Below are 26,650 nucleotides of genomic sequence, written 5' to 3' on the forward strand. Positions count from 1 at the left end.
TAGCTGCAAAAAGATGGGATGGCCTGGATGGAGAGGATCTTTGATGATAGATCAAAAGCAGAATCAGGTTTATTATCACTGAGGCGTGTCAGTTAATCTGTTGTTTGGTGGGAGCAGTACAGTGCAAGGCATAAAAACAATTTCAAATTACAATATTAAATAAACAGTGTAAAAGGTGAATAATGAGGTAGTATTCACGGACAATTCAGAAATTTGATGGTGGAGGAGAAGAAGCTGTTCCTAAAATGATGACTGGGGAGTAGAACGAAAACAGAAGTGCTGGAAGAACTCAGCATCTGTGGAAAGAGAAAGCAGTCAACATTTCAGGCCATCGATTCTTCATCAAAACTGACAGATCCCAGCACCACACACAAAATGCTGGTGGAACGCAGCAGGCCAGACAGCATCTATAGGAAGAAGTACAGTCGACGTTTCGGGTCGAGACCCTTTGTTAGGGCTAACAGAAGAAAGAGATAGTAAGAGATTTGAAGGTGGGAGGGGGAGGAGGAGACCCGAAATGATAGGAGAAGACAGGAGGGGGAGGGATGAAGCCAAGAGCTGGACACGTGATTGGCAAAAGGGATACAAGGCTGGAGAAGGGGGGAGTATCATGGGACAGAAGGCCTTGGAAGAAAGAAAGGGAGAGGGGAGCACCAGAGGAAGATGGAGAACAGGCAAGGAGTTATTGTGAGAGGGAAAGAGAGAAAAAAAAATAAGGGATGGGATAAGAAGGGGAGCAGGGGCACTAACGGAAGTTAGAGAAATCAATGTTCATGCCATCAGGTTGGAGGCTACCCAAACGGAATATAAGGTGCTGTTCCTCCAACCTGAGTGTGGCTTCATCTCGACAGACATGTCAGAATGGGAATGGGAGGTGGAATTAAAATGTGTGGCCACCGGGAGATCCTGCTTCATCTGGCAGACAGAGCGTAGGTGTTCAGCGAAGCGGCCTCCCAATCTGCGTTGGGTCTCACCAATACATAGAAGGCCACACCAGGAGCACCGGACACAGTATATCACCCCAGCCGACTCACAGGTGAAGTGTTGCCTCACCTGGAAGGACTGTCTGGGGTCCTGAATGGTAGTGAGGGAGGAAGTGTAAAGGCAGGTGTAGCACTTGTTCCGCTTACAAGGATAAGTGCCAGGAGGGAGATTGGTGGGAAGGGATGGGGGGGACGAATAGACAAGGGAGTTGTATAGGGAGAGATCCCTGCAGAAAGCAGAAAGTTGGGGGGGGGGTGGGAAAGATGTGCTTGGTGGTGGGGTCCCGTTGGAGATGGCGGAAGTTACAGAGAATTATACGTTGGACATGGAGGCTGGTTGGGTGGTAGGTGAGGACAAGAGGAACCCTATCCCTACTGGGGTGGCAGGAGGATGAGGTGAGAGCAGATGTGCGTGAAATGGAGAGATGCGTTTGAGGGCAGAGTTGATGGTGGAGAAAGGGAAGCCCCTTTCTTTAAAAAAGGAAGACATCTCCTTCGTCCTGGAATGACAAGCCTCATTCTGAGAACAAATGCAGCGGAGACAGAGGAATTGAGAGAAGGGGATGGCATTTTTACAAGTAACCCTCACCCTCACTTCCATTGGCTTCCTGGGCAAGAGCAGGAGGAAGGCAAAGGGCACAAGATCATCGAGAGGAGTTTGGGGAGTTAATTGATGGGGTGGAGATGCATAGAAGACCTGGGGAGGCTGAGGAGAGATCTGAGAAGACATGGAGCACACTGTTAAGGAGTGCAGATAGAAGAGAGAGGCCTCTATCACTGCGAAGGCTAATCACTACCATGGTCCTCAACAGCAGCCTTGAGGACAAGCCCTTTGGTTAAGACCTTCTTCAGCAGAGACTCACACCATTCACATCTCTCTGCAGGCAACACTGACCATACACTACAAGTCGACTGAAGTAAAGGCACATACCCTGAGATGCACCCACTTATGAACGGAGCGTAATATTGCAAAGAAAATAATATCCCATTGGCAACAGCTGCACAATAAAGTTTTGGAGAGAATCATGATGATAAAACTCTCAGACTCTCTGGCTCACCATGGTTCTTCAGGAGAAGAGCCCCACTGTGCTCACTCCCATCGATGTGGAAGGCCCTTCAAACGCCCTTTGAAAGTGCTGCCCGAGTCACTCAGCTTAAAAACAACTAGGGATGGGCAATAAATTTTGTTCTTATTCGGGAATCCCAGGTCTGGTAAAAGAATTCAGTAGTTTAGTTTATTGTCGTATACATCAAGATGCAATAAAATTGCTTGCTCATGTGCAGCTCACAGAATAAACCATGCACATGCTACTAATAAACATCACAAATGCTGTGAGAGTTCCTGCCTTCACATCTCCAGGCAGAACATTTCGAATTGCATTGACCCTCTGTGTGTGGAAAAAAATGCCCCCGTGGATCCCCTCTAAATTTTCTACCTTTCACCTTAAAAATTGCACTCTTTTGTCTAAGACAAATCCACCACAGGAAAACAAATTTTTCTGGCTACCCTTTCCATCTCCTCTTTGCTTCACATGCCTCCGTCAGGTTATCCCCTCAGGCCTCTCTTCTCCTGGGTGAGCTTCTGGTAAGGGCCTCGCCATGGTGTTTACTGGCCTTGAGTGCAGGAACTGACCAACATCAACAGCTTCCTCCTTGTTCCTCCACAAGTGTGTCTTTCCCTCAGGCCTGAGGTGGAGTTAAAAGAGCAGCTCGAGCCCATCTTTCCAAATTATCTGGAGAAAAACAAATTTGCATTGATTTTGGCTCGGAAAAGAGGGCCCTGCTTGGGAAAATAATGATTAGGAACAGCAGCTACAGAACGCTTCAGCTGTGATGTTGTTGCTTTGACCCCCATCCTGTAAACACTGAAAAAACAAGGTCCAATTTATTTATTGGATGATGTTGCTTGCAGAGAAAATATTTGTTAGGACATCTGGCCACTGTGTGTCAAGAACGTCTGTAGGATCTTCTTGGAATGTTACTAAGCCCGTGCTTAATAGTTTACTCGATTGACAGCTGCCTGCAAAGCATCAGGTTGGAGGCCACCTAGACAGAATATGAGGTGTTGCTGCCCCCACTCTGAGAGTGATTTCATTGTGGCAAAAGAGGAAGCCTTCGACCAACGTGACAAAATGGGAATGGGGAAAGGAATTAACATGGTTGGCCATCGGGAAATTCTGCTTTTAGTGGATGGAGTGGAGGTGGTTGATGAAGCAGTCCCCTAATTTACAACAGGTCTCGCCAATACAGAGGAAGCTGCATTAGGAGCCCCGGAATCAATAGGCTACCCTTAACAGATTCGCAGCTGAAGTGTTGCCTCACCTGGAAGGACTGTTTGGGGTCCTGAATGGAGGAGGTGAATGGGCAGGTGTAGCATTTCTGTCACTTACAGGGATATGTGTCAGGAGGAAGATTAGTGGGGAGGGGCGAATCGACAAGAAAATCATAAAGAAGATAATCCCTGCAGGAAGGGGAGAATGGGAGGGGGAAGTAAAGATGTGGTTGGTGGTCGGATCCCTTTCAAGATGGCAAAAAGTTGCAGAGAATGTTGGAAGCTCATGGGTGTGGTAGGTGAGAACAAGGGGAACTCTGTCCCCGTTAAGGCTGCAGGAAGATGAGGTGAGCACAGATGTCTGGTTTATGAAGGAGATGTGGGTGAGGACAGATTCAATGGTGGAGGAAGGGCAACTCCATTCTTGAAGGAGAGCTCTAATGACCTGGAATGAAAAGCCTTATCCTGGAAACAGAAAGAGCTAAGAAAAGGGTACGGCAGTTTTAGAGGAGACAGGGTGGGAAGAGGTTTGTCAAGATAGCCATGCTAATAGTTTGGTTTATAAAGATGTCGGCAGAGAGTTGTCAGAAATGAACCAAGTGAATTTAAGAGCAAGGTGGAAGCTTGAGGCAAAGTTGATGATATTGACAAGCTCAGCATGGGTGCATGAAGCTGCACCAATGCAGTCGTCAATGTAGCACAGAAAGAGTTAAGGAGCACTACAAGGGAAGGCTTGGATCATGAACTGTCCTCCAAGGCAATGAAATGGCAGGCATAACTGGGGCCCATGTGGGTGCCCATGGCTACCCCTTAAGTCTGGAAAAGAGCAGAAGGAGAAATTGTTGAGGGAGAGGACCAGTTCTTGTTTTGTCCATACTGCACCAACTGCCGCCACTGGGCTATAAGTGTGCAGGAGCAATGTGTGATTAAGTGCCTTGCTCAAGGACACAACATGCTGCCTCAGCTGAGGCTCGAACTCACGACCTTCAGGTCACTAGTCCAATGCCTTAACCAATTGGCCACGCACCAAGTTCTGCCAGATGGAGGAGAGTGGGGGTGGAGGGAAATTGGTTGGGACATCTGTTGAGACACAAGCAGGGAGCTTTATGGCCTTCTTGATGAAAATGAAGCGGTCAGAGCTGGGGGATTGAAAGTGGTTGAGGAGTTTGAGAACATGTGAGGTAGGAAGTGACTGAAGCAAGGGACATAGAATGGAGTCGTGGAATATGGACACGAGTTCAGTAGCTCAGGAGCCAGCAGAGAAAATAGGCCAACCCAGGCAGTCACGTCTATGGATCTTGAGTACAAGGTAGGAACGAACAGTGTGTGATAAGTGAACTATGAGTTTTGTGGCAGTGGATGGAAGGTCTCCAAGGTTCATGAGGTTAGTGTGAGTGTCAGAGACAATTTCCTGATGGTCCTGAGTAGGGTCCTTTTCAAAGGGTAAGTAAGAGGAGGTGTCTGCCTGGCCTGATCAAGATGGAGGTCAGTCCGCCACACTACAACAGCACCCGCTTTGTCTGTGGGTTTCATGGTCAAGCTGGGATTGATGCGGAAAGAGTGGAGGGTAATGCATTCAGATGGGGTAAGCTTCCAGGAGGAAAGAAGAGTGCTGAAGTTGAGCCGATTGATGTCTCATTGGCAATTTGAGATGAAAAAATCCAAAGCAGGCACAGGATCAGAGCGGGGTGTCCAAGAGGAAGAAGAGGTTTGGAGATAGAAGAAGGGGGCATCGGTGCATGGAGGGGGATCCTTACCAAAGAAGTGGGCTTGGAGATGAAGGACACAGAAGACCTCTGCATCGTGACGGGCGCAGACTCACTGAGCTGCGGGTGAAGGGGGTCAAAGGTAAGACCCATGCTGAGGACAGAATGTACTGTCTCAGAGAGGGGAAGCGCAGAGGGTATGGTGAAGTCACGGCAGGGATTAGAGCTAGGATCAAAGCAGGAAGGAGAGTTAGTTGTATCAGAGGAGGGTTGAGGATGTACACGGAAGGTAGAGGGAGAGGAATATGGAGCCTCTGAGGATGCAAGAGATGATGGGAGAGCCTGAGAGACACAGGGTTGAAGAGTGGTGGGGGGGGGGAGGGAGCCTGGGGCCAATCAGCAGTGGGGATGGTCTTGGTCTGGAGGTGGTAGCGACAAAGATCTGGGCTGATGTCGGAGCTAGAGGCCGTGTAATACGCAGTCTGAAGACATTTGCTAAGTTTAATTTGCTGTTTCTCTGCCCATTCCAGCCCAGATCTACTACTAGTCCTCTCAATTCTCTACGTCTTCAGGCTGTATGCCATCGACAGATTTACAAATTATGCCCTATATACCTAAGTCCAAGCTACAGCTCTAGTAGTGACCCCAAGGAATCCCTTCAGTCTGACAAACTTTTCACCACTACCTTCAGTTTCCTGTCGCTTCTCCAATTTTCTATCAATGCTGCCACAGACATTTTTATTGCATTGGCTTCAATGTTAATGATAATACTGGACTCCGTCAAATTTATTTCAGACATCCATATACTCTATACCAACTACATACCCCTCTTTGAGCCTCTCTGTTCTTTATCAAAAATTATAGCAAGTTAATTGGACAGTATTTACCATTAAAATCTATGTATACTTTTTCTAATAAATGCACATTTGTCCAACTGATTGCTACCCCTGCCTCTGATTAGTATTTCTAAAATTTTCTCCAAAATTTATATTAAACTGACAGGGTTTATCCCTGCACCTTTTATTTTAAATCAAGAAGCATGCAACATTTATAATTATCATGACTTTAGGCACCACACTTGAATCTACAGATGTTTGGAAGATTATGGTCCGGCCTCCGCAATTCCCTCCCATACACCTTTCCATGACTCAGGATGTATCCCATCTGTACCAGGTGATTTACTCACGGAGATTTTGGTACCTTCTGTTTAATGATTTTCAGCCCATCCATTATCTCCACTGTATCTTCCTTTGCTGAGACTCCAGTGATATCCTGTTCCTTGGTGAAGGCAGACATAAAATACTCACATACAGTAGTATCTCAGCCACGTTCTGTGCCTCCATGAGAAGGTTTCCTTTATTGTCCTTGTTTTGCCCAATGCATTTTGTTCACCCATTTCCCTGCTCTTGAGCCAAAAATATACTCTTGAATTCTCTTCTATAGTTGCTGCCAGTCTTTTCCCCTGCATCGCCTTTACCTCTATTACTTTCGTATTCGCCTTCTGCACTTCCTGCAATCTGCTGCACTCTCATCTGTTCTAACAGCCTGTCACATACCATTTTTCATTGCACCTGTGGATATGTGTACTTGTGCGTATGCCAATACACTCGAGACATTTTATGTTTAATGGAACCCATAACACAATCTATTGAACTCCAAAACCTAAACACAAAATCGCACCAAAATAACTCCTTACGTAATAACATCATCACATTGGACCAGCCTCTTAAAGTGAAACCCCAACTCATTGTCAGCAGTTGTGAATTATGTACATTTCTCCTAATTACGTTACTCTATACTGGCATTAACCTTCTTTGTAGCAGTAATTTTCCAGGATATTGCACGGGACAGATAACTGATAAAATTGCCCTTCATGTAGTTTCTAAATTCATTTCCTGTGGTAACAGGTTTCTTGTGGAGAATCGTAGAGGTTACAATGATTTAGAGAGGCAGAATGATGGAGATGAGACTGGAACATAGGAGTAAGCAATTCTCCTGAAGCACGAGTGAAGCCTGACCACTTACCTCCAACATACAACTTCTCCACTAAGGCAGCACACTCACGTGACTTGAGCCAATGCAGCCCGAACAGCCTGGGCTACAGCCAGTCCAACGGTGCTGAAAAGCACTGATTAATTGCAGAAAGCAGGACATTTCCAGACTGCCCTGAACAGAGTGGGTTACAGACCCCCAGGATGATGCTTGGGTGAAGATGGGAGGTGGACCCTTGCTAAGCCTTTACTGTTTTGGAGCCAGTCCAGAACCAGCTCCTTCTTTTGGAGAGAAAACCAAAAATCTACTGATGCTGGCAATCTGAAATAAAATCAAGAAGTGCTGTGAACACACCGACAGGTCAGGCAGCCTCTGTGAGGGAAAGGTAAACAGAAGTGCCACCCTTTTTATGCAATATCATTAAAGGGACCATTGTTAGGATGCATTTCTGAAGCCTCATTAAACCTTGGACTTGTTCCTTCACATCTGCTGAACTGGACTTCCAATGCCATTCAGAGCTTACCTTGCACACACTCCAGCCCTCTCTCCAGGATTATTTTTATTACACGTACTAAGATACAGTGAAAAGCTTTTGTTCCTATGCCCATTCAGTAGCATCATTCCCTGCATTAGTACAACAAAGTACTACCAAAGGAAAATAAAGTGTGATAGTTACAGAGAAAGGGCAGTGCAGGGAGACAAGCCAGAAAGCTATGAAGTTAGATTAACAGGTCAGATACTGTTTAAGTGATTTTTAGGTTCAGGACATATACATTTGGCAATTGACTTTTGGCTGCCAGTCTCCACATCTGAAAATGTATTGTGCATTTAATTTGGAGTGCAGCTCTGAACAATAGGCTCCTAAAAGCCATGAATCCCAGTCCAGACAATGCTGATTAAAATTCATTTGGATGTCTGTGGTGTGGATGTGAATCAGGAGGTGCGAAGGTTGTATGCAGTTTCAAAGAAAGCATTGTTCATACATTGTAAATATGGAGTTGTCCTTTGATGTTTGGCGCATAAAATATCGAGCCAGCAGACCTTTCCACCGAAAGTGCCTCCATATGATGCCTGCTGTACCTTGTTTTGTCGAATAAAGAAGCTGCTTTGTATCTACTGGTAATTTTCTCCAGTGACTTCATTCACACAGCAACAGATATGATAAGACGAATTCTTGACCTCACGAACTACCTCGTTTTTGTCTACCTGCACTGCACTTTCTGTGTAGTTGTTACACTTTATTATATAACCATATAACAACTACAGCACAGAAACAGGCCATCTCGGCCCTTCTAGTCCATGCTGAACTCTTAGTCCCACCTAGTCCCACCGACCTGCACTCGGCCCATAACTCTCCATTTCTTTCCTGTCCATATATCTATCCAATTTAACTTTAAACGACAACATTGAACCTGCCTCAACCACTTCTGCTGGAAGCTCATTCCACACAGCTACCACTCTCTGAGTAAAGAAGTTCCCCCTCATGTTACCCCTAAACTTTTGCCCTTTAACTCTCAACTCATGTCCTTTTGTTTGAATCTTCCCCACTCTCAATGGAAAAAGGCTATCCACGTCAACTCTATCAATCCCCCTTATAATTTTAAACACCTCTATCAAGTCCCCCCTCAACCTTCTATGCTCGACAGAATAAAGACCTAACTTGTCCAACCTTTCTCTGTAACTTAGGAGATGAAACCCAGGCAACATTTTAGTAAACATTTTATTCTCCGTTCTTTTATTTTTTGTGTATGTCGATCTACCTCAATGCACTTTGTAATGATTTGATCTGTATGAACAAGGCAAGCTTTTTTTGGTACATGTGACAATACTAAACCAATACCAATTCCAGAGGGTGGTATGGAGCATAGGGAATTGGGACTGCAGAAGAAAGTTTGGATGACTACCTTGCTGACTAGAAGCATATCTTTATCACATTCGATTTGGATAATGGTGGACAGCACATCCCTTTGCAATCAAGATACCAACATGGCTTTTCATGGTTGGTTTCTATTCATGAGCAATAGTAAAATACGTACAGTTGAAGGATCATGTCAAGGTGTCAGAACATGGTTCTTACAAGAGAATTGTCAGTATCATTTGATTTGTCTCTGCCTGAGATGAAAACCTTTAATTGCTTTGATATTGACTGCTGAGTCCTTGATTCAGTGTCTGCTAAAATGAAGTTCAGGTGCTCAAAACGGTTATCCATCAACTGCTTATGAACTGTTCCTTAAATTCTCTGGATGTCTGAGATCACATGACAAGATGGGTCAAATAAGAAAAATCTGTGCTCTTCTAATACTATTTAAACAATTATTCCTGGATGTGTAACGTGTCTATAACTCCCTTCCTGTTCAAGTCAGTCAACACCTCACCATGTCACTCTGTTTAACATGTAACTTGGCATCTTAGTACATCAATCAGTGCCTTAGAATGTCACTGAGATGTATCCTTGAGCACTTCATTGGTATCAAATTGCTTTGGGTACAAGCATGTGATTAAATTAGGCGCCACTATGTGCTCAATGAGAAATGTCAGATATGAATCCTATCAATTAGCTTCTTTACACCTTTCCATCTCAGCTTTCTTCTTCTTCTTTAGCATCTCCATAGCATCAAAGATGAATTAGTTCCACACAGTTTTGTGGATTATAAAGGGGGTTTATGAGGGCATTTGGGAACTGGCAGATACTTGCACAGACAGAGAGTGCAGATGGGCAGTTTGCCATGCTGTGCACTCTTTCTACTATTCATTCAGAGCTTCCCTGTATTTCTCATGGTACGTCCATGAAATATTGAGCTTCCTCTCCTGCCTTCTCCTACCTCTGACCAGTACCAATGCTACCTATTTACAGCAGCATTGTGGCATTTTTCATAGAAGCATAAACAGGCTCTTTTGGCCTATCACGTCCTCGCCTGTCTACACCAATCCTATTTTTTGTGTTAATCCTGTTTCTCTCTATACCTTTCTTAACCAATCACCTTTTAAAGATCATAGTTGTGTCTGCATTAACCATCTCCTCTGGCAGCATGTTCTAGGTATTCACCAATCTCTATATGAAATATCCTGGAGTACCTTTGCAGATAACTTAAGGACTCATCAGCTCAATAAAAGCATCTGCACATCATTCAATACCTCACATTGCCACAGCATGTTAATCTCGGCCTCAGTTTGTCACTCAGAGCCGTGGTACATTAGCCGATAACTTGGTGTATCTACATGTCCCAGTATGTCAATTATTCTCTCAGCATTTCAAATGTGACATTGCCCATTTCCCAGGATACAATTAAAAGGAAATGTATTGTCTAAATGATGAGAAATTTTAGAACTCTGAGACACAGATGGATTTGGGTCTCCCAGTGCACAATTCACAGTAGGTGGTATGAAGGTATAGTGCATCATGAAGAAGACCAACAAAAAGTTGGTATTCGTTGCAAGGAACATTAAATTAAATAAAGAATCAATAGATTACATTTCTATTGGTGAAACAGCATCAGGAATACAGTGAGTACTTATTGAAGGAAAGAGGATAACATAATGCCAGTAACTCATGTTTACTAGACCAGGAATGGGTGTGTTGTCTTCTGAGGAAAGATCGGACAGGCTAGTCTTGTATCATCTGGAATGTAATAGTGTGAGCAGTGACATGATTAAAACACACATGATCCAGACAGCATGACTGTGGAAAGGATGCTTCCTCATGGATAAATCTAGAACTAGGGCTCGCTGTTTAAGAACAAAGAGTTGCCTATATAAGACAGAGGAGATGAAACGTGTTTTCTCTCAGATGTTCCAGACTTTGGAACTGTCTTCTTCAGGGGTGATAGAAACAGAATTTTTACATATTCTTAAAAAGATAGGTAAATTATTGATATCTAAGGGGCAGGGCGGTGGGGATTAAGGATTGAAAAGTCATTATGGATGGATCAGAATGAGGAGTTCATGTTATGTGTAGACCAGCCACGATATTATTAAAGGCTGAGCAGGCTCAAAGTGCCATGTGGCATCCTCCTGATCCCAGTTTATATGGTCACCTGTTCTGTGTATACGTGTATGTTTACATTAATGATTTTGCAAGTTACTTAACACCTTAAGATGTCAATCAAACAGTGCCTCAACATTTCAAACAGTGCACTTGGAATTGGTTTATTATTGTCTCATATATCAAGGTAAAGTGAAAATCTTGTTTGTGTGCCATCCACACAGATCACTTCATTACGACAGAATAAAGTGTTAGAATTACAGAGAAAGTGCAGTGCAGGAAGACAATAAGGTGCAAGGGCATGATGAGGTTGATTGTGATGTCAAGAGTCCATCCTATAAAGGGTCAATGAAAAGTCTTATAACAGCAGGGTAGAAGCTGTCCTTCGCAACACGCTGGAGGAACTCAGCAGGTCGGGCAGCATCCGTGGAAATGATCAGTCGACATTTCAGGCCGGAACCCTTCGTCAGGACTGTCATGAGTCCTGATGAAGAGTTCTGGCCCGAAATGTCGACTGATCGTTTCCACGGATGCTGCCCGACCTGCTGAGTTCCTCCAGCGTGTTGTGAGTGTGGCTTTGACCCCAGCATCTGCAGGTTATTTTGTGTTTAGAAGCTGTCCTTGAGCCCAGTAGTACATCTGTTAGGGCTCTGTACCTCCAGCATTTTGTCAGCACATTACCTAGAACCTCTGAATCTCAGATAATGTCAGAGAATCTCAATCAAACCACAGCATATCTCCCAGTGCCATCTTATGCTAATGTGTTTGACTCCAGTTAGGAACTCACTTTCACCCCGTGGCTTTGCAGACTGTCCAATGCCTCAGCATTTCCCTCAGTGTCTTAGCATGTCAATCAGTACATTAGATTGTCCACCAATGCTCCAGAATTTAAATACATGCCTCAGAATGGCAATTAATTCCTCAGCACCTCAGTGAACACCACTGCACATCTATCAGTGTAACATTAACCCACTGTGTGATCAAAGCCTCTTGGTCACTCAGTTCCTCAGTACATCAGTACCGCAGGCTGTCACTCAACACACCAGTGGTCCTCAGCCTCTCAGTCGATGCCTCAACACACCAGCAGTTTCTGCCATTGCTTCAGCTTCTATCAATACTTGTCAATCAGCACAGCTGCTCTTCAATCAATTCTTAGTGCGTCAATCAGTGCCCAACCATGTCAATAAAAAGCTTATATCTTCTATCTATACCTCAACATGACACCAGTAAATTAGTACATCATTCAGTATGTTTGCTTGGAATTGGAATCTGTTTATTAGTGTCAAATGTACCGAGATACAGTGAAAAGCTTGCCTTGCATACTCTTTGTACAGATCAATTCATTGTCCAGTGCATTGAGATGTGATGTGATGTGATGGCCTCCGTCAGTCAGAGTTGACCATGGATATTGTGTCCTAGCTGTCTAGATACGCAAGCCTGGCCAGCACGATACAGAGAGCAAGTTGTTGCCCATGTAGCAAGCTCGTCCTTCCCTGCATCTGATGAACCCAATAGAAAATGGTTCTGCCGGGCTTGGTTACTAAGCCACACATGAAGGCCAGTAGCTGGATTTGGTTGTCAGGGGCTATTAGAAGTGCACGCTATTGGGAGCTTGTCCCTATTACCATTCCTGGCTATAACAGTCTTAAAGAATCATTAAGGAAGTACAAGGTAAAATAATAACGGAGTGCAGAATAAAGTGTAACAATTACAGAGAAAGTGCAATGCAGGTTGACAATAACGTGCAAGATCATAATGAGGTAGATCATGAGGCCAGGAATCCATCTTATCATACTAGCAGACCATTTAATATCCATATAACAGTTTGAGTGAGACAGGCAGGGAGGTTGACTGGAGGTGTAGATATTGGAACTTGTCCTGTAGTTTTGAGATTCTTGATGCCAATGTTAAGTCAAAGTCTGGAAGGAGCAAGAGCTGATTGGCCTTTGAGCCACAGAGTTGTGGTGAGCAGGCCAATCTATTCACGCTTCTTTCAGACAAGCTGTTCAAGTGCTGCTGATGAGAAAACTTCTGGCAATGGTTAGGGGTAGCTGAATGATATATTGTTGGAACAGTTCACTGTGGCTGTGATCAGTAGGCCCAAAAACAGTGTAGCCCATCAGTTGCCAAGGCTGTAGTTAAGATGGAGTGGGCAGAGAAGGTCCACACTGGAGAAAGAAGTCAAGTCAACTCAGATTGTGTTTGGTATGTCATCAAACTTCAAGTCTCAGGAGGGTATTTCAACCCAAAGTGTGTCAAAGAATGCAAAGTTATACAGAAGTTGAATGAACGTGGCATTAATAAATATTACGCAAGTTTTTTTTGAAGATGGACTTGGTGCAGGAGTGTTGCATACCTCACTCATTTTTCTTGCACTCAGCTTGTTTGACTGAAGTCAATGTGCAACATTCAAAATTTGTTTCTGGTGAGATTTCGAAACACGCTGGTCTGAATTACAAGTGGGGTTGTTATCTTGCAGAGAAGACGCAATATCTACAGAAAATAAAAACTCAAAGTGACACATGATTCAAACACATCTCCTTTCCACAGCTTACCCCTCAAACTTTAGTTTGAAGGGATGAGGGACAGGGTTTATTGCTTTAATATTAAATACATACCCACATCAATTTCTTGTTGCATTCATGATTTCTATCCTACTCTTCAAATTTTGGGCCATTTGATTTCATAGACTTATTGATTCAGTCCATGCTGACCATCAGCCACCTGTTTACACTATTCCGACATCAATCCATTGTTTTATTCTCCCCTCAGATATGACCACTCACCAACACACAAGGAGAAAACTACAATAGCCAACTAACTCACCGATGCACATATCCTTGGGATTTGGGAGGAAACCGGAGCACCTGGAGAAAACTCATGTTTCCCCGTGTGCTCACGGGAAGTAGCTCTACTAATTTTCCTCCAGTCTCTAAATCTTATTTGTTCTAAATGCTGCCCCATGAAATGTCCTTTCGCTGAATGGGTCAATCTATAGTGGAGTTGTGTCAACTGTTTTGATGGTAGTTTCCACTGCACTTTTCAATCACCAGGACCAAGAGATGTGAGAGGTCAACTACTGAAGGTACTGTATCGGGGAGAGAAGCTGGCAGGTTTTGACTGTGGAGCTGATGATCATGTTAGTGTACGGAAGAAGATGAGGGGGGGTTGTTGGAGGATTTAGATGAGTGTGGAGATCATGAAGAAATGGAGGTAGATTTGAGATCCTGAAACCAGAGGATCAGAGAGGATCTCTGGCAATCGGAAGTGAGGCTGTTGGCTTTGGCAAGGAATGGTCAATGATGTTTGGGTCTGATGAGGGGATCTCAGGGGAAACTCGGGGAAAAGTGAGGGGCTTATTTATAGATGTCCCAGTCCACTGTGTATTTAATGAAAAGTACAACTGACCAACAATAGTCACTTACAGAACAACTTAATTCACCTCGGCTCACACAAAGGAGCACTAAACAAGGTTGACTGGGCTGCTGTAAATTGGCCCTAGTGTGTAGGTTGAGTTGTGGAATATGGCGGGAAGAGTCATTAAGAATATGGGAAGGGTAAAAAGAGCTGAGGTAAATGGGGGTTTGATAGTTAGCATGGTGACAGTGGATGAAGGGCCTGCTTCCATTCTGCAGGAGTTTCAGTAATACAGAGACATAGGGTCATGGAATCTTAGAAAAGTGCAGCATAGAAACAGGACCTTCGGCCCATCTAGTCCATGCCGAATGGTTTAATCTGCCCACTCCCATCAACCTGCACTGAGGCCATAGCCCTCCCTACTCCTACCATCCATCTGTGTATCAACCTGTGTGCCCCTTAAGGGGTATGCTTCCAGTCACATACGGAAAACATTGTGCCTGGCCAAATTTCAAGACCCATAACAAAATGGCCTGAAGTGGTCATTTTGGCATTTCACTCGAGAAAGATCAATTTTTGTTCACTTTATGCCTGAAATAAACTGCATTGTGCATCTTTATCTCGAGGCACAAACATGACTGTCTGTTCACTCTATAACATCAGTCCATTACTTTGCAAACTGCCTTGAGCAGTTACCCTAATGATCATGCACCTGTTTAAGATCTAAGGCTTGTTCTTGGCCATCGTAACTTTTGGATTTAATACACTGTATAACACTGCTTGAAATTAAAACATCACGTTGAACTAACGCAGACTTCTACATGAATATTTTCTGCTGATTTGCTTGTAAAGTTTGTCCCTATATTTAAAGCTTGAATGCTCCCATAGGAATGCACTTCTCAAAGCTGAAGCTACTAAACCTTGCAAAATCACGGACCTGACAGGGATAATCACAAAGGGATTTGCAGGAAATCTCAACAGACTTCCATCAAATTCCCAAGCTGGCATTCAGAAGGAGGGTGTAACCTGCTAGAGAAAATATATGACACAGGTGGACTACTCTGGGAAATAATGGCAGTGAACTCAAAGTTTTGTGGAGAATGTGCATGTGCTTCTGTCAAAGTTTTTAACAATAAAAGCTCCCTGTGACATTCTTTTCTGCACTAGCAAATATGTATTGAAATGCCACTGAAAAGCCACCATGTGGAAAGAAGTAGGTGCAGTCCAAACACATTTTACACAATCAGTATTTATACATTGCATCATCTCACCGAGTCTGCTTAACTAAAAAAAAGCACCCTACCACCCACCCCTCTGTGTCTGTCAATCAGAGACCAGCCCTCAGGCAGGACTTTCCTAAAGCAAATTAGGAGGGGGGCTGAAATATCAAAAACAATTAACAAAAGTTATGAAGCATGTGGAGCTTATGAGGAATTGTAGGTGAGGGTGTAATATGATAGTTAATAAATGCTGTGTACTTCCTCTGTAGGTTACAGTAATTGATTGCCTTGATGTGAAACTGTCCCGTCCTCTGTTCTCCCCTGAGGGACTGGCATGATGTTGATTACATTAACTATGCCTTATATAGCAGGAGCAGGAGTTTATCCAGCTATAGCACTGGATACAGGGGACTCAGGGACTTTCTTTTCCCCACTATCCGACTGAAGGCAACTGCATTAAAGCAATCACCCTGAAATTAGAACAAGTGCAGCATTTTCTAACCTTTAAGATGAGTTGCCCAATGAATGGCATTCATAACAATATCCTACATGATGAAGGGACTTTCATGTTCACCTCAGAGTCAGTGGGCGAGGGGCATCCTGGTAAGTAAAAGTTGTCAGAAGTTGCACGTCTTTATCTGAGAGCAATTAATGTCAGATCTGCAGAACATCACGATAATATTGCAGTCTAAGGACAAGATTTAGATGGACAAGTTCTGTGCAGAATTTGCCACATTTCTATGTAGAAACCCGTTGGAGATCAGGCTTCCCCCGTTTGTGTGTGGAGGTACTGAAGTCAAAGCTTGCTGGTCACTCTTGCCTTAACATGAAGCAGTGGCAATTTCCCAATGCTGGGTAATCTGTCTACCTCCAAATCTGCTCCGAGGTAGACCAACAATTTCCCTTTCAGATCAATGGAGAGGAATAGACACAAGGGATAAAAGTACTGAATTAATTATATTTGGTTGAAAGATTTCAATAGTTTTTAAGTGTCTTTTTTCTTATTCTTTAAATCTTGAATTTTCATTCTTGAATTTTATTTAAATAGTTTTTGAATATTTGAATAGTTTTGAATATTTAAATATAGTTTGTGTATTTAAATAGTTTTGAATATTTAAATATATTTCTGAGTAAATAGTTTTTGATATTTGAATATTTCTGGAAGTCAGCGATGTCTTCTCACTGTAGTCCACCTTTCCGACAAGCCAGTTAGATTGAAATCAGCTGACCAGGGGAACGTTGTAAGCCATTATGAAGTCTGTAATACAAAAATATTCAGAAAATCATGAAAATTATGATTGACAAAAGTGGTAGTTTGCGGGGATGCAGTTAGGAGGGGAGATAGTAGATAGAATATAACTGCTTTTGTTAACAAAGAAAAAATGATGTATCAATGTATATTAGTAGAAGGACAGAAAGACTAGAAATAAATAGATCAGGATTTTCCTGATGGGAAGCCACAGGGACAGTTCTGAGTTCTGAGTCTTTCACAATTTACATCAATAACATTATTGTATCTAGGTGCCCAGCTAATACCAAGTCAAATGAGCTCTGAAGGTAGAGAAAAGACATGGACAGTCCATGTCAATGGGAAGAAGGGTGATACTGTGGGGAAAATGTGAAATTATTAATATTGCTGTAAAAGTAAAAAGCAGAATTTTCTTTGAATGCCCAGAAACTGATACACACATGTGTGACGAGTGATTCTGGTACTGTGACATAAGACACAAAGCTAATACTGCAGATCTGACAAGCAATTAAGAAGAGGGATGGTAAGTTGTGTTTTAAAGCAAAGGGGTTGGGAAAAGGAAGTCTCTCTCTGCATTTTCCCAGGGCTTTGGAGAGGTCTGAACTGCAGTAGTGTTTGGTTTTGACCTCACTTCTATCAATGTGTGTAGAGCAGAATATCAGAAGTTCAACTCCTGTTGCTGTTTGCAGGGATTCTGTACGTTCTCCCCATGGCCGCAGAGAGTTCCTCTGGGTGCTCCTGTTTCCTCCCACATCCAAAAATGGAGGGGTTAAGGTTACTAAGTTGTGGACATGCTATGTCAGTGTCAGAAGCATGATGACACTTGTGGGCCGCACCCCACCACCAGCACATCCTTGGAATATGTTGGTTGTTGATGCAAATGAAGCATCTCACTGTATGTTTCAATGTATATGTGACAAATAAAGCTAATCTTTATTCCTGATAATGATTGATGACAGGACACCAAGAGAATCAAGGAAATAGGAATTGTTCAGGAGATTTGATGAAGATAAATGATTAGGCACGGTCCTACTAAATGTTTGGGTAAGCACAGAATGATGTGTACTCTTGCTTCAGAGTTGAACTACATACTTCTCCAGGCTGCAAGCACCATTCACCGGGATACTACCTGGGGAGGGAGCACTTCAGTATGTGAAGAGGCTGGATTCAATGGGTTTGGTTTTCCTTGGAGCTGACAAAGTGTATAAAACTATGTGCAGTGTAGATAGGCAGATGGTAAATCTTCCCTCAAGGCAGATATATCTAAATCTATGGGGCATGTTGTTAGGAAATGTAGAGAAGACTTGACACAAAAGCAGGAACTCTGGTAACTCAGCACTCTGAGAGAAATCCCATGCACTCCTCACACTCCCTAAGGGTTAAAACTTCCCTCTGGGTAGTTTTTTTTTGATTCTTGCTGCAGTTCTGCTGGAAGCTTACTCTGTTTCTGTCATGTAGAGTTCTGAAATGAGATCTGTCAGCTCCAGGAATGTTGCTGTCTATTAATAGGGGTGTTCTGCTTGTTTCAGAGTCTCTTCACCACTTTCAGAAAAGTGCCTCTGTAGTTTCTGAGTGATGGTGACACTAGGTCAATGTGGCACCACCAGACACTGGGCCAATGGGCAGGCTTTGAGTTGGTTGACAGCTGGTGATGAGTCCATATGACCATGAAACGTAGAAGCAGAATTAAGCCGCTCAGCCCATCAACATGCTCTGCCATTCCATCATGGCTTATTTTTTTATCCTTCTCAACCCTGTAACCTTTGACACCCTGACTAACCAAGAACCTTTCAATGTCTGCTTTAAATATGACTTGGTCTCCACAGCTGTCCATGGCAGTGAATTCCACAGATTCACCACCATCTGGCAAAAGAAATTCCTTCTCATCTCCGTTCTAAATGAACATCCCTTTATTCTAAAGCTGTGCCCTCTGGGCCTGGACACCCCATTATGGGAAACATCCTCTCCACATCCACCCTATCTGAGCCTTTCAACATTCGATAGCTTTCAATGAGAGCCCACCCCCTCCCCATTCTTTAAAACTCCAGTGAGTACAGGCTCAGAGCCATCAAATACTCCTTGTATGTTAACGCTTTCATTCCTGGATTCATGCTCGTGAACCTCCTCTGGACCCACCCCAATGCCAACAGATCTTTTCTTCGATAAGGGGCCCAAATCTGTTCACAATACTGCAAGTATGGTCCAACCAATGCCGTCTCAGCATTATATCCTTGACTTTATATACTAGTCCTCTCAAAGTAAATGCTAACATTACATTTACCTTCCTCACCATTGACTCAACCTGCAAGTTAACCTTTAGGGAATCTTGCACAAGGTCTCCCAAGTTCCTTTGTATTGCTGATTTTGAATTTTCTCCCTTTTTTTGAAAATAATCTGCACCTTTATTCCTTCTAACAAAGTGTATGACCATATAGTTCCCTACTCTATATTCCATTTGCCACTCTTGCTAACCAAATCATTGACATGTAACGTAAAAAGAAGTGGCCTCAACACTAACCCCTGTGGAACACCACTGGTCAGAAAAGGCTCTCTTTATTCTCACTCTTTGCCTTCTGCCAATCAGCTAATGTTCTATCCATTCTAGTATCTTCCCTTTAATACCACGGGTTCTTATCTTGCTTAGCAGCCTCATGTGTGGCATCTTGTCAAAAGCCTTTTGAAAATCCAAGTAAGCAACATCCACTGACCCTCCTTTGTCTTTCCTATCAGTTACTTCATTAATGAATTCCAACAGAATTGCCAGACAAGATCTACCCATCAGGAAACCATGCTGACTTTGGCCTTTTTTATCATGTGCCTCCAAAACCTCATCCTTAATAACTAAGGAGGCTATAGTTTCTTCTGCATCCCTCCCTTCTTAAAGAGTGAAGTGACATTTGCAATTTTCCAGTTCTCTGGAACCATTCCAGAATCTAGTGGTTCTTGAAAGATCATTACTAATGCCTCCCCAGTCTCTTCAGCTACCTCCTTCAGAACCCTGGGGTGTAGTCCATCTGGTTCAGGTGACACATCTACCTTCAGACCTTTCAACTTCCCAGGCACCTTCTCCTTCGTAAGATCAACTACACTCACTTCTACCCCAGCACTCTCAAATTTCTGGCATTCTGCTAGTGTTTTCCACAATGAAGACTGATGCAAAATACTTAATAAGTGTATGCACTATTTCTCTGTCCCCTATTACTACCTCTCCAATATCATTTTCCAGCAATCCAATATCCACTCAAGCTCTCTTTTACTCTTTACCTATCTGACAAAACTTTTGGTATGCTCTGAGATTTTTGGCTAGCTTACCTTCGTATTTCTTCTTTTCTCTCCTTATGTTTTTTTTTAGTTGCCTTCTGTTGTTTTTTAAAAGCTCCTCAGTCCTCTAGCTTCCCACTAATTTTTGCTATATTATATGCCTTCTCTTTGGCTTTTATGCTGGCTTTGACTTCCCCTGTCAGCCATGGTTGCCTCACCCACCCTTTTAGATTACTTCTTCATCTGTGGGATGTATCTATCCGAATTGCCTGCAGAAACTCTCGCCATTCTTACACTGCTGCCACCCCTTCTGGAGACCCCTTCCTATCAACTTAGGCCTCTCATACCTCTGTAATTCCCTGTACTCCACTGCAATACTGATACATCTTCAGCTTCTCCCTCTAAAACTGATCATATCATATTATGATCACTGTCTCCCAAAAGTTCCTTTACCTTAAGCTCTCTAGTCAAATCTGGTTCATTACACAACACCCAATCCAGAATTGTTTTTCCCCTAGTGAGCTAACTACAAGCTGCTCTAATAAGCCACCTCAATGGCATTCTACAAATTCCCTTTCTGTGGAACCCACACCAATATGATTTTCCCAACATACCTGCGTATTGAAATTCTCCATGATTATCATAACATTATGTTTATTACATGCCTTTTCTATTTCCCATTGAAATTTATATCCTCCATCCTGGCTACTATTCGCTGGCATGTACATAATCCCTATCAGGGGATTTTTTTTTCACCCTTGCAGTTTCTTGACTCTATCCACAAGGATTCTACAACTTCCGATCCTATGTCACCCCTTTGTAAGGAGTCAAGTCAGACTAGTTTTCTGAAGTTTGATTTTTCCTAGAAATGTGTACATTCCTAAGGACACAAATTATTCTCTGTCCTACAAAGATTCAACCCTGGACCCAGGGAAGGAAGGCCGTCCATGGTTATCTGCTCCTGATCTCTTTATAGTGGAACAGAATTAAACCAATTACACACACACACACACACACACACACACACACACACACACACACACACACACACACACACACACACAATACCGCACCCCGTCCCCCCAACCGCCGCCTTTGGTCTGAACATGAAGTTCTATTGCTGAGAAGCCTGAGACCTGGTAAAGCAGTCTCAGATTTGAATCTGTGTGTTGGGGTGGATGGCAGAGGCCGGACTTAAACCTGGGAACAACTCATCATCCAGCTCTATGCTAGCAGCAGGAGGACCACCTCCATTTTATGTATTAAATTGATAAGGAATATACTCCTACATTCTGCAGCTTACTCCGTCTCTGCTGTTTCCCCAAAGAGAACAGTCACATTCTCTGCTGGAACTCAGATCAGCAGTCCCACCACTACAGAATAGACAAAGGAGAATTGGTGAATGTTGTGTGCTTGGATTTTCAAAAGGCCTTTGACAAGATGACACACATGAGCTGCACAGCAAGATAAGAGCCCACGAGATTACAGGAAAGATACTGGGACACGTAGAGTATTGGCTTGTAGACAGGAGGCAAAGAGAGGGAATAAAGGGAGCCTCTTCTGATTGGCTGCCAGTGTCCAGTTCTGTTCCACAGGGGTTTGTGTTGAGGCCGCTTCTTTTTATGTTGTATGTCAATGAGTTGGTTAACAGAATTGATGGCGTTTTGGCCAAGTCTGCGGATAATACAAAGATAGGTGGAGAGGAGGTAGGGAGGCTGCAGGACGACTAAGACAGATTAGGAGAACGGACAAAAAAATGGCAGATGGAATACAGTGTCAGGAAGTGTATGTTCAAGCTCTTTGGTAGAAGAAATAAAAGAGTAGACAGTGCTAAATGGGGAAAAAATTCAGAAACCTGAGATGCGAAGGGACTTGGGAGTTCTTGTGCAGGCTTCCCCATAGGTTAACTTCAAAGGTTCATTTATTATCAAAGTATACAACTCTGATATTCTTCTTCTCTGGGTAGCCATGAAACCAAGAAAGAAAAGAAAAGAAAGGCAGCATGATCATCAACCCCCCCCCCACCCCAAATCCCCCCCTCACTGCACAAAAAAGTGAATAAAAACAGAACAGGCACGTCAAACCCCAAATCCCTCCTCCCGCACAAAAAAACAAATAAAACAGAACAATCAACCCCCAAATTTCCCCCACCCCCCACCACCACCACCACCCACTGCGCAAAAAAGAGAGAAAGATCAGGTGAGAAACACAGAAAACAAACAAAACTAAGATCAAAAGAAGTCTATAGTCCAAGTCCACATCCAAAATGCAGAAAACCTGGGGAACATTCTCCGGACACAGCAGCAGGCTCTTATCTCTCCCAGTAGCGAAGCAGAGTGATCCCCTGGCAGGCAGCTGGTGCTCACCCTTTGTATTCACCTTGATGTTTCAATCTCACTTGTTGATTTTATCAGCAAACAATGAAAGCTATAATTGGCGAAATGGAGTCAAGCATCAGCTCGCACCCCATTCCGCAGCCTGCCTGCTGTAAGGTTTGCACACACTGTGTCTGCCTCCCGGAAACCTCTGGGAGACTACAGTGCCGAAGCACCCAAACAATCTCCAAACTTCAGCATTTGCCTCAATATTTCAATCTCTCTCATCGCTTTAATTGGTGAAATGGAGTTAAAAATCATGGGTTGAGTCAATGGTGAGGAAGGCATATGCAGTGTTAGTATTCACTTTGAGAGGACTAGAATATAAAAGCAAGGATGTAATGTTGAAACTTTATAAAGCATTGGTGAAGTCTCACTTGGAGTATTTTGTGCAGCTTTAGGCCCCTTAGAAAGAATGTGCTGAAACTGGAGAGGCTTCAAAGGAGTTTCACGAAAATGATTCCAGGATTAAACGGCTTGTGATATGAAGAGCGTTTGATGGCTCTGGGCCTGTATTCACTGGGATTCAGAAGAGTGAGGGGTGGCCTCATTGAAATCTATCAAATGGTGAAAGGCTTTGATAGAGTAAATGTGAAGAGGATGTTTCCAACGGTGGGAGAGTCAAAGACCAGAGGACATAGTTTCAGAATAGAGGGGCATCCTTTTAGAAAGGAGATGAGGAAGAACTTCTTCAGCCAAAGAGTGGTGAACCTATGGAATTCTTTGCCATGGCGGCTGTGGAGACCAAGTATTTATATATATATTTAAGGCAGAGGATGATAGATTCCTAATTGGTCAGGGCATGAAGGGATACGGGGGGAAGGCAGGAGATTGGGGCTGAGAGGAAAAGTGTATCATCCATGATGAAATGGTGGAGCAGACTCGATGGGCCAAATGGCCTAATTCTACTCCTATATCTTATGGTCTTATAAGGGCTACAGCAGGACTTAGACAGATTAGGAGAATGGGCAAAGAAATGGCAGATGGAATGCAATGTCGGGAAGTATATGGTCATGCACTTTGGTAGAAGAATTGAAAGAGTTGACTATTCTCTAAATGGAGAGAAAATACAAAAATCTGAGGTGCAAAGGGACTTGGGAGTCCTTATGCAGGATTTACTAAAGGTTAATTTGCAGGTTGAGTCTGTGGTGAGGAAGGTAAATGTGATGTTAGTGTGAATTTCAAGAGGACTAGAATATAAAAGCAATGATGTGACGCTGAGGCGGTGAAGCCTCACTTGGAGTATGTGAGCAGTTTTAGGCCCCTTATCTAAGAAAGGATGTGCCAATACTGGAGAAGGTTCAAAGGAGGTAGATGAAAATGACTCTGGGATTGAAAGGCTTATCATATGAGGAGGGTTTGACCGCTCTGGGCTTATAACTCACTGGAATTCAGAAGAATGAGGGGGGATCTCAATGAAGCCTATGCAATATTGAAAGGCTTAGATAGAGTGGATAGGAGAGGATGGGTCCTATAGTGGTGTGGTCTAGAACCAGAGGTCATAGCCTCAGATTAGAGGGACATCCATTTATAGCGAAGATGAGGAGCGATTTCATTAACCAGGAGATAGTAAACTGTGGAATTTGTTGACGTGGCTGTGGAGGCCAGTTCATTGAGTGTATTCAATGGACTCTTAATAAGTCACAGCCTGAAAAGTTACGGGGAGGCGGCAGGGCAATGGGTTTGAGAGGGAAAAGGATCAGGCATGATCAAATGTCAGAACAGACTCAATGGGCCGAATAGCCTAATTCCATTCCAATGTCTTACGGTCTTATAAATTGGTACATCTATTACTTGGGATGTCGATCCCACCAGTCTGCTGGTAATGAAAATTAGCTTTATTTGTCACATGTACATCGAAACCCACAGTGAAATATGTTACCTGTGTCAAATCAAATCAATGAGGATTTTCCCTCGGCAGCCCAAATTGTCGCCATGCTTCCAGTACCGTCCTAGTTCGCCCACAGCTCACTAACCCCAACCGTCATCTTTGGACTGAGGGAGGAAACACACGTGGTCATGGGGAGGACGTACGAACTCCTTACCGACAGCAGTGGGAATCGAACCTCAATCTTACTCAGCTCTGCACTGCGATACACTAACTGCTATGCCTCTTGCTCCTTCCAAGGCTGCTGCCAGTTGCAGGTGTCTAAGCTCTCTCCTCCTCTCTTTCAGACAAAATCTGTGACCAGATCAGTGATGCCGTGCTCGATGCCCACTTGCAGCAGGACCCTGATGCCAAGGTGGCGTGTGGTGAGTGGTCCGCACCCCTATCTGTCTAGTACAGTGTGTGCTTTCAAACCCTTGGCTACTGCAATGAGGAAGGATTGGATAATTTCTAATTGGTGAGATGCCCTTTTATTGGAACTCAGCCCTATCAAATGAATAGACTTTTTTCTGAAATTGAGAAAATGGCATGACTATGGAATTATGAAGGCATCAGTGAGAAAATGTTTTCAGAAAGTAAAAACAGAAGCAGTCCCTAATAAGTCCAGTGAGATATTCAGGGTGAATCTCTTTCCTCAGTGATTGGTAAGAATGTTTTCCTCACCATTTTAGGAGTCACTGATGCCTCTATCCTGACCATCTTTGCTTGATGCTGACACTGGACACCCACATCAAAGCATTCTCCGTCCCAGGAGTTTGCAGTTTGCCTCTCAATTAAAACAAGGTAAAATGACATCATATCAATCTCCAAGCTCAAAGGCATTTCTGCCTTGTTTCCCCAGAGACGGTCTGCAAGACTGGAATGGTGCTGTTATGTGGTGAGATCACCTCTCGAGCAATAGTTGATTACCAAAGAGTGGTGAGGAACACAATCCAGTACATCGGATACGATAATTGTTCTAAAGGTCAGTGAAAACTCATCCAATCATTTTATAACATGGGGAATGAAGCATTATTTTAAAGTATTTTGTAATTCCCATGCAATGTATGATTGATTTTGTTGAATTACTAATCTCTGTGAAAATTCCTAGTGTTGCTTCAGTTTGCTGGATCAGCTGGGAACAGTTCTCTGGGCATCTGCAAAACATTGGCCGCCTTTTGCGTGAGCCTGGGCAGTGATATTCAGCCTTGTGAGGAATCACATGCAAATCCAGACCCGTGCTCGTATTGATTCTGTGCCGTCAGTCCTTTCTCTCCAAGCCTCTCCCAACCTCACGGCTGCTCACAGGACTCTCCTCATTCAGGGGAACGTCTGCTGTCCCCAGCACTCTTCTCCTAGAAGGGATCTCGTGATCCAGCACAAATATCCAGCCTGTTAAACACATTCTGTCCAAACCAAGGGGGGAGGGGAATTTCTCATACACAATCTCCAACTATCAAATTAACTGACACCAGTCCTCACTCACAGGTATCAGCAGGACCCCGACACTAATGGCTGTCTCCGCTCTGTTGTCAGTGACGGAATGTTTCAGTTATCAGGAGAGACCACAGAGGACAAGTCTGATTTCCCTGAGACAGAGGATGTTAAAAAGGTTTCTAATTGAAGTGCTTAAATTTATGAGGGGGGTAGGAGAGACTGCAGGAATTTTTCCCCATATCAGAGGTAGATAAAACTAAAGTTCAAAGAGTAAGTTCTAAGAGATTTAGAGAGTATTTGAGGGAGATCTTTCTCACCCAGGGAATGGTGATTTCCTGTATTATACTGCCTGAGGGAGTGATGGAAGCAGAGTAACAACATTTATAAAGATAATGATAGATTTTATTCATCACATGTACAGCAGATGGGAACGTACAGTGAGACGTGTCTTTTGCATCAACCACCCACACAGTCCAATTACAGTATGTGCTAGTGGCAGCCTGCAAGTGTCGCCATGCTTCTGGCTTCAACATAGCATGCCCACGGTTCAGTCACCCTCACCCTAGCCGTGCGTCTTTGGAATATGGAAGGAAACTGGAGCACCCAGGGGAACCCACATAGTCACGGCCAGAATGTATAAAACTCCTTTTAGGCAGCAGTGGGAATTGAACCCCGATCAGTAATCGCTGGCACTGTGAAGCATTGCACTAACCGCTACACTACTGAGCCATCCATTTGGAAGCATCTGAATCGCCCAGGTGTTGAAGGCCATAGGCCAAGTGCTGGAAAATGGGATTAATGTGGATGGGTGCCCAGAGATCAGCACAGACCTGATGAGTTGAATGAATCAGAACCAGGTATATTATCACTGGCATACACTGTGAAAGTTGTTGCTTTGTGGCTGCAGTACTGTGCAGCACACAAAAATCATATAAATTACAGTACGAAA

The 26,650-nt window shown here is 43.5% G+C and overlaps 1 protein-coding gene across 1 annotated transcript in view; it reads left to right on the forward strand.

Annotated features, from left to right (window-relative positions):
• Window positions 1–15,915: 15,915 nt before the first annotated feature.
• Window positions 15,916–26,650, forward strand: part of LOC140211825 (S-adenosylmethionine synthase-like) — a 38,323-nt gene continuing 27,588 nt past the window's right edge. Inside the window, exons 1-3 of the mRNA XM_072281994.1 lie at window positions 15,916–16,115; window positions 24,573–24,650; window positions 25,127–25,249. Coding sequence (XP_072138095.1) covers window positions 16,022–16,115; window positions 24,573–24,650; window positions 25,127–25,249 — 295 coding nt within the window. The 5' untranslated portion in view covers window positions 15,916–16,021. The remainder of the gene's footprint in view (window positions 16,116–24,572; window positions 24,651–25,126; window positions 25,250–26,650) is intronic.

This window comes from Mobula birostris, chromosome 18, assembly GCF_030028105.1.
Source record: "Mobula birostris isolate sMobBir1 chromosome 18, sMobBir1.hap1, whole genome shotgun sequence".
In the NCBI taxonomy this organism is placed as follows: Eukaryota; Metazoa; Chordata; class Chondrichthyes; order Myliobatiformes; family Myliobatidae; genus Mobula; species Mobula birostris.